Source organism: Bactrocera tryoni, chromosome 3 (genome assembly GCF_016617805.1).
Source record: "Bactrocera tryoni isolate S06 chromosome 3, CSIRO_BtryS06_freeze2, whole genome shotgun sequence".
In the NCBI taxonomy this organism is placed as follows: domain Eukaryota; kingdom Metazoa; phylum Arthropoda; class Insecta; order Diptera; family Tephritidae; genus Bactrocera; species Bactrocera tryoni.
Genome location: NC_052501.1, coordinates 7439572 through 7452943, shown reverse-complemented (window position 1 = coordinate 7452943; position 13372 = coordinate 7439572). Strand labels below are relative to the sequence as shown.

The following is a 13372-nucleotide window of genomic DNA, read 5'->3' as shown; positions in this document are numbered from 1 at the left end:
GACAATCAGTAGAATAAAGCAAACTGTCAAATGGGAAATTTTTCGTGATTGTCAACAATTAAAATAGACTTAAGAAATTTTTATTACAAACCAACATAAAAATACGTAAAAATCATTTAAAAACACATTTGCAAATCGGAGAGATCAATCCATAGATTAGCGGTTAAAAAGCATAGGATTAGAACGTGAAGAAGATGTCATCAATGTCGCCATCTGAGGTAAGTTCTAAAAAGAGTGATTTTCGGAATATTTCTTTTTTTTGTTGTTTTGCGTTTTGTGTATGTGGACTTTAACGATTTCATATGAAAATCAATGGACAAAGCAAACAGCTGGCTGCTGGACAAAGGCTGCAAATGTCTATATAGTGAAGGTTAATACAAACAAACGAAAAAAAGAATAGAATGCTCCATTGAAAGAAGTGTATATGTAGGAGGCTGTGCCCAAACCCGCCAACGATATAGGTTATTAATTTAAAGAAACGTAGACATATTCTAGGTACTGTTTAATCGGCCGCGTCACCACCCACTTTGCATTTCTTTGACCAAGTTGTTGTTTGCTGTTTGTGTTCTTTGTTCATAGATGCTGAACATGTTTGTTATCAACTGCAGGAAATTTTGTAATTAATGTAGATTTGTGAGCTTGTATCGACAACCCCTCTTCTTAGCTTTGACTGTTTTCTAAGCTAACATTTGTTGAAACATATTCAATTCAGATTTACTAGCATACCCTATTAATATGGATTGTTTTCCTACTTTGTGTAGTAAATGTCGCCTTAATTCGTCAAATATTAAAATCTACTCTATACAACGATTTTATTTTGCTTGTTTTCTTAGTTGCAGAATGATCCAGTAGCGATGGTAAGCGTAAAGATTATTTACATTTTAAAACGCAATGCCGTGGAAATATTTATCAAATAAGTAAGATTAGTTATATATATAGCTTCAAGTGCACTTGCATACTTCCCAAATGTGTTGGCATTATTTATATACATATACAATTCGGAATGCCGGTGATAAGAAACGCGATAATAAATTAAAAGGGTGTTGTTTTTAGAGAAATTTTTATTCAAAATAAGATTAGTATGGCATTTGCAGAGTATTCTGTTAAATTTGCATTGATCCGTAGCCTCAGAACATACAGAAATATAATAATTATGTACAGTAGCTACAGAAATAAATGCGTTTAAACTTGTTTTAAGTGAGATATAAGCACATAAGAAGCGCTTGCTAGTCATCACGTCCTAATATTTCTAAAAGCTAATCGATTCAACATTTGTACGCTGCTGACCCTAGCGCCATTTAATGTCTCGAGCTGATAATACTGCCATATTTCTAAAAAAAATTAATAATTTTAAAATTATTCACACATGTCTATTAAGAAACATTTGTAGCTATTTTTGTATATTGCTACATTTCGATCGAATTATTTTACTGCTGTTTTGGTACAAATATAGTACATAAAACAAATTTGTTCATGCTAATACTTGCTGACACATTTAATACATTCTAAAAATAAATTAACACTTCCATTGATGGCGCTACAAACATTTTGTGTTCATTCACATCTCAAGTGATCTGATCACGCACATACATATACTCATACAAATTATTTATTTTTTTTATTGATAATCGCATATGATTTCGTATATACAATTTTTTACGCATTCCCTCAGTTGCTAATTCGAACTTAAGTTTTGCTAATTGTAAATCTCCCGCCACATCTTTCGAATGCTTAGTAACACAAAAGTTCAACGGAATATAATCAATAAAAAACATTGTGAAAATTTGCATTCAACTGAAAAAAATATTAATTTTACAAAGTGAAAAAACCTGCTGTTTCGTGGAACAACAGTTGATAATCTTACACTAGGCTCACACATGACTGATTAAATTTTTCTTAATGTTTTTATTTTGCATTTTAATCAGTTATGCAATTGTCGCTGGTGGGCTTTAATCGTTTGTAATATGCGTCCAATTGGTTCGAGATTAAATAGAGGTGACATACAAAATATAAAACTTAATATTACTGATTTAGTGTTCATATTTGTTTATAAAAAAAAAAATAATAATAGAATAATTAATTAATGTGCCATGAAATTAGTCAAATAAATGTATAAAAATTAATTAAAACATTTATATTTCAAATTTAAAAATTAACACCATGAAATGACGTGTTTAAACTTGGAACATATGACAGTGAAGTAAACTGCAAATACTGTGTAATTGTTGGGTATGAAATCAGTATACATTATTAGACGAAAGAGAACCGAGAGTGTGTGCCTTAGTTTTAGTAATATTGTGTAACCAACATCGTTTTTCTCATACGATATCTTACTAAAAATCTGAAATATTTGCTGTGTTCTTGAACCTACTATTGGAAATGATATACATATATACATATGTATATATCGCTAAGTAAAATATTCCAACTATTTATCAGAACTTCCTCAGCGTTTGAGATATCGTTCTAAAATTTGTCCATATCCTTTTCTCCTCAAGAAGCTGCTCATTTGTCGGAACCGCCGATATTGGACCACTATAGCATATGTATATGTAGCTGCCATACAAACTGATCGGTCAAAAGTCAAGTTCTTGTATGGAGAACTTTTGTGTTTGACGAGATGTCTTTACGAAATTTGGAATGAATTATTTTCCAAGGCAACTGTGGAACCTCCGAGGAAATTGTTCTGATCGGACCACTTTAGCATATAGCTGCCATACAAACTGACCAATCGATTTTAAATTATTGTATGGTAAACTTTTTTATTTGGAAGATATTTTCACGAAATTTGTATAGATTTTGGTCCAAGAAGGCAGCGATATAATCTCCGTTCAAATTCTTGACATCAGACCTTTATAACATAGATCTGTCATAAAAATCGGCCGATGAAAATCTTTTTAAACCTTTTTATGCTATAAGAAATGCAGCTGTGAAGGGTATTAAGCTCCGTCGTAGCCGAAATTAGCGATTTACCTTTTTAGTTTATTTATAATATAAACTGTTTCTCAAAAAAATTCACAGAAAGTCGCGTTTTTGCTGGCCTGCAAGTGAATTTTTTCTCTTAAAACTAATTTCTCTAAAATTTATTTTATGTTTTCGTTTATATATAAAAATTTAGGCTTAAATATACTTAAAAAAAAAAAACTAATTTAGCTCTTTATGCAACATTTCTGGGGCAAGCAAATAGCCTACATGGCTGATAGCGTGCTGCATGCGATTTTCGTGTTGCACTTCACATCACAGCTATGAACACTTTCACAGCCTTTTACTATATGGCGCCACAGCACAAACAATGTATGTAAGTCCGAAATGTGTTGCATAAACATCTCGCTCCTGCATGTAAGTGGGGAACACGTGACTGTCATTAAATGTCTACCAGGTAGCAAGTTTGCGCAATATTTTTGCTTTAAGCCACACGCGGAAATGTTGACAGTTGACAAGCTAGCGCCGTTGCGCTGTGGCACAAGCCAACCAACGTTAATTTTAAATCCATTAGATGCACCTTGATTTGCATAATTGAAGATTGTTCGTCAATTGCTGTTGATTTTTGCTGTTGTTGCTAAAAATTATTTGTTTCTGACCCAAAATGTATTACAAACCTGCATACATACATACATGTACAAATAAATATGCATAGAAATGAATATTGCCACATAATAAAAACTTATGACCACATAAATAAAATTGAATTAAGATTTCACTGCAACTCCTCCCCCATATAATCACATCCATATGCAAAAGCCACTCAAAGCCCTACCACTTTTCCGCAGTCAATCACGTATACGCCATGCTGTCCCACAAGCAAAAGCCAAATATCACTCACTGCCTTGTTGTTGTCAGCATAAAGCAATTAATTATTTATTGCCATGAACCACTGATCGCCATGCCAATTTATTGCCTTTTCTTCGCAACTCACACAGATGACTCAGCCCTGTTTGGGTTGTGTGGTTGGCAGCGCCCACTCAGCGAAGTTTGTTTTATGTTGAAACTTGTTTGCAGTTTTTTGCGTACTTTTATTTCTCACATTTGGCATATACAAGCGCACGCATGAGCGGCTAATCAAGTGTCCGTCTGGTCAGCATGTTGTCCAGCTGTTCTCGCAACCAGTTTGCTAGCCGGTTTCAAAACTAGTGGACAGTTGATTTGATTTTATCTCGCGCGCTGTAATTAAACAGTGTAACGAATGTGCTCTATGTAGATGTGGTGGAGTTTTTATTTGAAATAGGTTTCCAAATTTTTCCAGTTACTATGGAGATTTAATTAAATAATTAATTTTTTCTGACAGCTTCGTTTATTATACAATGAATACCGTAATTAGTGCCTCAGTTTTTGAGTTATCGACCTGAAATTTTGTACATACTCTTTTTTCCTTTAAAATTGTCTCATTTGTCAGAATCGCCGATTTCGAAACACTATAAGATATAGCTGCCATACAAACCGATCTATCAAACTCAAGTCAATGTATGCAAAACTTTTTTACTTGCCGAGATATCTTCACGAAATACGGCACATATTATTTTCCAAACCAATACTACAATCTACGAGCAAATTGTTCAGATCGAACCACTATAGCATATAGCTGCCATACAAACTGACTTATCAAATTTAAGTTCTTGTATGGAACTTGACGAGATATCTTCGTGAAATTTGGCATAGATTATTCTACATGGCAACCGTATAAATTCTGAAGAAATTGTTCAAATCGGATCACTATAGCAAACAGCTGCCATATAAACTGATTGGTCAAAATCAAGATAAAAGTCTTTTTATACCCTTTTATGCTATAAGGAATGCAGCTGTGTAGTGTATATAGGTTCGCAACAGTCTAAATTAACGTTTTTTCTCTTCATTCTTATTTAATTGTGGATTTATTTAACTCATTGTCATTTTGCCCCACTGTACCTTACTGCCATGCCGCTTGCTTTCGTTTGTTTTTGCCTGTTATTCGCCACTGCCGGTTGTTAGTATCTAGCTTGTTTCTCTTTAATTCTTTTATTTTTGTTGTAAATATGGTTGTAGCTAAATGTGCGCCTTGTTGTGGCAAGCTGACGCGGCTTGTGTTTCTACACGATTGGCATCAGTTGTGGTTGGCACGCGAATTCGCCAAGTGTATGAAATAAACTTTGCTCTATATATAAAACGAAACGAAAAAAGTCTCTAATAACAGAAATATTTTGCAAATGTTTTCAATATATTCACTAATCTCAACATTTAACATTAAACAAAATTCATGCGTTAAAATGTGTTCCAAGTGTGCGGCAAATTGTCGGTGTTGAAATGCTTGTGTTATTTTTGTGAAAATTTGAAATTTATTGCTTGTTACTAGGGAAATTAAAAGCAGTGTTGTTGTGCATATAAAATACACGAAGGTAAAAATAGAGTACTCAAACTAAAAAAAATTAAATAAAAATATATAAAAAATAATATTTAATATATAAAAACTTATAAATAAACATTGTAAAAAAAAAAAATAATCATAAAACTATATAAAAAAAAATATAATTAAAAATTATAAAAAATTATAATTACTTAAATCCTATTTAAGTCGCAAACACTGTTAACTGTTTGACCAAAATCTAAATAAAAACAAAATTATTTCAAAATCTTATAAGTTCAACAAAAACTAATATAGTTTTTCATGTGGAAATTAAAAAATGTTTATTAATTTTTTTTATTTTAATTTTTAAATTTCTTTTAATATATTTTATACTTAAAATACGTGCAGAAATATGGCAATTTGTGTTAATTATTATTTATTTATTTGAGCTTAAACGTGCATGAATCACTTCTGAGCACATTTCTATACAGAAAATACCTCAAAACCGCAGATCTTTCGTAATATTTAATAATCTGCACAGCAGGGTTGCAAATAATACATACAAAAATTATTGAATTAACAATTAAAATAAATTTTTTAATTATTTTATAATTCTGAAAATCTTTATTAAAAATAATTTCACAATTTTTAATTCCAAATACACATTTAAATGATTTTACCTATTTTAACTACGATTTTTAGATTAAAAATTAAATTTTCAATATACATACATATAATTCAGATCAATTTTTATTTTTTTAACATTGAAAATTTTAAAAAAACGTGAAAATTTAATTTTTAAAAATAAAATTTTAGTCAATTTTTAAAAATTTAAAACTTTTTTTTTTCAATTTTTAAAAATTAAATTTTCACTTTTTAAAAAAAGTTTTCAATTTTTTAAAATAAAATTTTCATTATTTAATCCCAATGTTGAAAATACCATGTTCCAATTTGGGATTAAAAATTTTTTTCTAATTTTTATACCAAATTTTTTTATGAAATTAAATTTTCAAACATAAATTTTGCAATTAAAAATTAAATTTTTAATTACAACATTGAAATATAATTTTTATCACAAAATTGAAAAAAAAAAAAATGATTTACTATAGAACTTATAATTCAACTTTTGAAATTAAAAATTATATTTTCGGTCTTTGGAAATTGAATTGTCACATTTTAAAAATAATATTTTAAATTTTTCAGTTTTTAAAAGTAAAATTTAAATTTTTTTTTCACTTTTTAAAAATAAAAAAAAAATTTAATTGAAAACAAAAAAACTAAAAAAAGTTTAATTTTTGAAAATAAATAAAATCTAATTTTTATTACAAAATTTTTTGGAAAAAAAAAATCGCAACACTTTGTGGAGCATTTCTTAAAAACCTTCGGTACTTTTATCTTTCCAATCGTATAGTCACAAAAATTAAAAGATAAAATCTTAGCTTTATGAACTAAAAATAAGAAATTAAAAAAAAATTTTATTTTTTCAACTTTTGTCCTTAACATTTTGTATTTGAGGCTATAAAACATATCTGCATGCACAAAATATACAAATTATATTCAAAAACCGTTACTGCAACGCAATGCGCTAAAGAACGCGGAAATCTATTTTTATTTTTTCAGCATTAATTTCTTGAAATATTTACTAATTCATTATTACTTAACAGGGAAACAGTCGAATTTTGTTTGCCTGTGTGCCAAATTTTATGCGAATTTCGCGCAATAAATAATTTGAATGAACGCTTCGGTGGCAACGTGATTGTTTTGTTTTGGTGACTTTTGCTTGACGCATTCGTGATTTTATAATCTTTTATTTGCTTTGAATCATAACTATTTCATCTCGCAAATATACACATGTATGTATGTATATACTCAAATATAGACACATTTATGCTTTAATAATTTAATTTAATTGTTGTATAAAATCACGAGCTTGAGAAGAAGAAGAAAAAAACTAATAAAAAATCCGAGATAAGAAACGGGCATTCCAGTTTATAATAAATATATACATACATACACACGAATCTATAAGTAAGACCAAAAAAGTGTCTGCTCTATTTGTGTGCACCCACGCTTCGGATGATTAGACTTTCACCTAGACTATCGCGATCACTTCACTTTCATTTGTGGCTGCTAGACATGCTGAATGCTAATTAAGTTATGAAACACGGGTTTAGGTGCAAAGACATCACGTGTTTGAAAGAAAAACAAAGAAATGTTTAAAAAATTAAAAAAGACAACAAAAACATTAAAAAAATGCAACAAAAAAAATAGAAGAAAAAAATTCTGCAAAAAAAAATTAAAAAATAAAGCAAAAAAAAAAAATTAACAAAAAACAATAAAAAGTGAAAAATAAAAAAAAAAATAGAACATTATCTGGTAACATGCCAACATCTGTGGCTCGTCTGTTTCCAACTCAACTTTTCACCTGTTACTCATCGGCGTTTGGTGGCTGCGGCAAGCATTTGCTGGTTGCTACACGCTTAACTTCATGAGATTTTCAAAATATAAATCTATTTATTACCCATCACAGCGCATATACGCGCCATAATTAGCCGGTCGAGCATTGCTTATGCTGGTTAATAAACGACGCACACATGCATACATACATACAAGCAAAAAATAAGTGTGGCTGCGCATTTGCTTGGCCACGCGCCAAAACAATTACTAAAACGTAAAGAAACAATAAAAAGTGCTTTTGCAAAAAATAATTCAAAGCACATAACGAGCACTTTACACATACACATATACATATATACATATGTATATGTGTAGAGATATTGATAGTTTCATATTTAATGTGCCATAAACACGCTCTTCTATGCTGCACCACACGCATTTATGGTCAATTTATATATAAATAAAAAACCGCCAAGATATGAGTATTTTGTGGCGTTCTTTGTTGATTAAAAGCTTTGAAATTTGCTTGCAGCACATATCACACACACACATACATGCATATAGAAACACTTGTGTATCTTGTTTTGAGAAAAAAAGAAATAAAAAAGTAATAATTGGAAAAAATAATCAAAAGCTGTATATTTGATATAAATATTTATAAGCATACAATGTATGTATGTAAATATGTATGAATTTTCGCGTGCTCAGCGGTTTGTCTCATAATCTTGTTATCGCTGCTTGTTCTGCGTGCTTAAAATAGCAAACAAACAGTTAGGTGTGTTAAGAATTCATATAATTTCCATATTTAGGCAAAATATATGATAGTTTGCAACAATTTTTTTAGACGCCAAAGCATATTATTTGCGTTGTACATTTGTATGTATGTTTGTATTTATACATTTGTATACCAAAAACAGTGTTAAAATATTTGGTGTTTGAAAATATTTACAATGTGGTAATAAAATTAATATTTGAGTACATTTTTTGTTATAAAAATTATTTAAAAAAATTATTTTGCAAAAAAAAAAATTTTTGGAAAAAAATGTATTTTATAAATATGTATGCGAACAAAAGTGTTAAAATATTTTTCATGAAAATATTATTTTTTAAGTACATGTTGGGTATAACAATTATTCAAAAAAACTATTTTGTGAAAAAAATATTATTTGAGAAAAATTTTGATTTTTTTTTTGATGTTTTAAATTTCTACTAAATTATACATATATGTATGTATATTTGTTTTTTATTTGTATTAAAATATATATTTTTGAAATACTTCTACTATAGTAACATTTTAAAGTTCTACTAAAATATAACGTTTTTTCCGAAATTAATTTTTTTTTTAATTTTTTTCCAGAATAAAAATTTTTCCAAAAAAATCATTTTTTCTGCTAAATTAAATTATTTTACAAATTTTTAATCGAAAAAAATTCAAAAGGCATTAGATATAATTAGGAAAGAATTTAATATTGTAAATTATTTATAATTTCTACTCAAATGTAATTTTGTTATGAACTAAGTTTTTTTATTATATTTTTTTTACCAAATCGAATTTTTTCCTCAAAACATTTTTTTCTACTAAATAATCAATTTTCATTATGTTATAAAAGCTTTATTATTCGTAATATTTTTTTATGTTAAAAATCACCCATTATATTCAATCCACTCTTAGTATGTATTTAAGCACCTATGATTTCAAAAACTGCAAATTCCAACTCATAAATATTTTATTAATTTCTAACATTTTTTCTACCAATCCAATCCAGTTCTTAACCAGTCTTTGCACGTTGAAGTTGGTTTTTGGTTCCCACCAAAGCATTTTTCAACAGCACAGCTAATTCCAAAGTACAAACATAGCTTACGCGGCAAGAATAAGCAAATGCGAATATTATACTTTGTCTTATCGTTGAGGAAAACGTAAATAAATAAGTCGTAAAGCGTTAAGACCCAACGCGAGACTCTTCATGCTCATTAAGATGGACAAAAGATATTGTTTGTTTTGAAAAAGAATAGCAAAAGTGGCCTACTGTTCCATTTTTTGCAATAAAACAGGTGGAGCAAGAATGCTAATGACGGAATTATGAGAACACTAAGTAAATTTAAATTTCGAGTTTTCTGCAATTTGATAACTGCGTGCTGAAAAGAAGAAGTATAATACTTGAATTAAGTATAATACCTCGTATGCATGAATATATTAAATTTTAGCAAGTGCTTGCTTAGGCTTCTCTTTAAAGCAAAATGATTCATACATAATGTTCATAACAAGTAGGTGGATTTAATAAAAAATAATCATAATTTAAATTTCGAAAATTGTCCTATTAACCGTCTTATACCGGTTCTGTATCGGTTACATATACCCGAAATAATTTGTTTTTCGGGCTGTTGAGAAGAAAAAGATGTGTAAAATATAGCCTCTGAAAAAAATATTATTTTTTCCCATCAAAGTTTTTCGATCATCAAATGTGTTGATTAAAAAAAAATATTTTTTAAATTTTCGAAAATAATTTTCTTTAAGTTATAAATATATTTTATACCCAGAATGCATATTAAGTTTGTCACAAAGTTTGTAACGCCTAGAAAGGAACTATATGTTATATATAAATGATCAGCGAGACGAGCAGAGTCGATTTATATATGGCCGTCCGCCTTTTTGTACACAAAATAGTCGCTTAGTTTTTAAAATATCGTTCTAGGATTATGCAAACATATTTTTCTAACCAAGAAGTTGCCAATTTGTCGGAACCGCCAATATCGGACCACACCAACTCTCCGTTGAAAATCAAGATAAAGATCTTTTCATACCCTTCTGTATTATAAAAATACACACCTGTGACTTTTTCTTGTTTTTCTCTAATAAAGTGTAATTTTTTCGCTCTTCATTTTCACCGTTATACTGTCATTTACAATATTATAGTGCATTTAATAAAAATTTGTATTGCCAACTTTCACCGCCAACCCACTTTTCGCTGCTTCAAAAGACATCTAGCGCAATTGACACAATTTGCCGCACAATTAGAGCAAAACGTGTTGCAATTTGAGAAATTAATTTTTCTTTTTTTAATTAACTCACTTTCGACCCAATTCATTTAATTTCGCAATTATTTTTCAAATTTCCAGGCAATCATTTGAACTAACCAACTTTATTCTAACCAGACACATTCATACATATAATACATATGTACATACATATGTGTATCTATGCATACATGCCGCGAAGTTCAGTTATTTATCGCCATTAAAAGCTGTTAAGTCATTTGTGTAAACTGCGCGTCGCTGGCTGGCAATGTTGAAACATTTTTGTAAACAAAATAAACGAGCACAGGTGAAAATGACCCGTTTCATATGCATAATAATAATAAAATAAATAATGAAACAACAACCACTCCAGTCAACAATATTTACACCACACACACACAAATGTTTCTCAACTGAGTCTGCACAAAAAGACGCAGAAACAGGAACGCCGCACGCCCCACCAATTTGTCTAGCTTTGGGTGAACGACTTTGATACACCGCCTTTCCCTCGCCGCCGACTTTTGCTCTTTTTGGCAACAACTTTGCTTCTTCTCACGCCTTCTGCTTCTTGCCAAGCTTTAAGCTAATGGATTTGAAACGCCGTTGGCAAAGCGAAAAGCGTGTGCGCACGTGTACGTGAGCCACAGCCACAGCATTTTGGTATTTCCAGTTGAATTGCGTCTTAACATAATGTGAACACAATTAATAAACTCGAAATTCTTTTTGCCAACTCAAGTTTAGTAGTCGTTTGAAGTGTTGATCGCTGAAATGGCACAATACTTGAGCTTGATGAGTGTTTATGCATTTATTCATGCCAATTGTGATCAATTGTGATCAGAAGTAATCAACTCGCACATTGATTTATTATAAAGGGGGTTTCAATAGGAGTGTATCGAATGTCAAATGTTAACTTCGTTGGGAACGATGCTATAATACCCTTCACAAATGCATTTATTATGGTAAAAAAGTGGATAAAAAGAATTTCAACTTGCTTTTGATTGATCAGTTTGTATGATAGCTATATGCTTTAGTGATCCAATATGGACGTATGGAAAATTTTAAGTCGATCGATAGAGACATTATTCCAATAGTGTAAAACTTTTCTTGGTCTAGCATTGTCCTGATGAAAGACGAAGCCCATTCTGTTGATCACTTCTAGCCGTTTTTTTTTCGATTGCTTGCTTCAATCTCATTAGTTATCGACTGTAAAATGCAGAATCCATCGTTGGACTAGGCTGGAGAAGCTCATAGTGGATGATTCGTTTCCAATCCCACCAAACACTCAGCATAACCTTTCGAGGCGTCAATCCTGGCTTAGCGGCCATTTGTCGAGCTTCACCACGTTTGTACCATGATCTTTTTCACATATTATTGTCATATTTCATCCAATTTTTGTCTGCTGTTACCATTCGCTTCTGAAATAGTTCGATTTCATTTCATTTCAGCATAGAATCGCAGATGCTAATTCGGTTTTTTCACAGACAATTCAAGTGGTACCCAAACATCGCGCTTTTTTTTATAGCCAACCTGTTTTAAATGCTTCAAAACCATCTGATGATGAATGTTAAGTGCCTTAGCGATGTCATGGCTGCTTATGTGACGGTCCTGGTCAATATTTTCCGTAATTTCATCGACTTTTTCAATAGGTCGACCAGAAATTACCAGAACGAAAGCGAGCGAACCATTGTTGTACTACACGAACTAATACGTACAGAATCATCTCCTAGAACTTCAGAAATTTCTTCCATTTTTATGCAACAGCTGTAACTTTTTTTCAACTTCCCTGAATTTATATATTTTTTTTGATTAAATGAAGCTTAAAATCACGCCTTTCCAACACTATATCGTATGACACAATGTGATTGGTAGCACTGGAGATATAAGACTACAACGACATCTATTGGCAGAATACGAAAAGACTTTTTCGACTATCCAATATTATCGACCATTCCAAAATTGACTACCCTGTAATTAATATTTTATGTATTCTTACTTTATTTCTATATTTTTATTTTTATTCTATAATTTTTTTTTCTCTTATAAACTATTCATGCTTGTGTCGCTCTTAGATTAAAGCTACCAAATTAGGAATTTCGAGAAAGAAATTGCTTTAAACACCGTCTAGGGAATAATTAAATTTAAATAGAAGTTCTTCTATAATTGTTGTAATTATGAACTCGTAAACAAGGTTTAAGCCGACTGAGCTTATGGACAGCTGAATTAGATTGGCCGTTGTAAGATTTAGAGCACAATAGACCAAAGGTCGCGGTCAGTCGTTAGCAGAATGTCATGAGGCCAAATAGTTATCGTCGATTCTAACAAAAAACGAGTTCATTTTAGCATATTTTAGAAAGATATTATTTTATCATGCAATTACTTGGCACCCACATTATTTTATTGACAATGTAAGGGCATTGCGAGCTCTGCCTGGTACTTTACCAACAAAAAACCCCAAAAAATGAAACACATTTCGCTCGCTAACGCAGTCTAGGTGTTGTTCAATAGCTTGGAACCAACTTTTTATAGTTTCTTATTCGGCATTGTGTTGGCAGATTTTCTGTTAATGTGCGCTTTTCTTTATATACAGCAAATAAACTGATGTTGCCAGATCTGACGTATTGTTTTTTTTTACTATTTGGTTGA

At 30.5% G+C, this 13372-nt stretch overlaps 1 protein-coding gene across 4 annotated transcripts in view; it reads left to right on the top strand.

The window, feature by feature from the left end:
* Nucleotides 1–14: 14 nt before the first annotated feature.
* The window catches only part of LOC120771010 (ubiquitin-conjugating enzyme E2 W), a 40075-nt gene continuing 26717 nt past the window's right edge, over nt 15–13372 (top strand). The window contains exons 1-2 of one of the 4 annotated variants that reach the window (XM_040098785.1): nt 15–218; nt 840–857. In XM_040098785.1, the coding sequence (XP_039954719.1) occupies nt 195–218; nt 840–857 (42 nt within the window). In that variant the 5' untranslated portion in view covers nt 15–194. Of the gene's footprint in view, nt 219–833; nt 858–5200; nt 5370–13372 lie in introns of those variants that run through there. The other 3 variants (XM_040098784.1, XM_040098786.1, XM_040098781.1) reach the window with 3 other exon arrangements.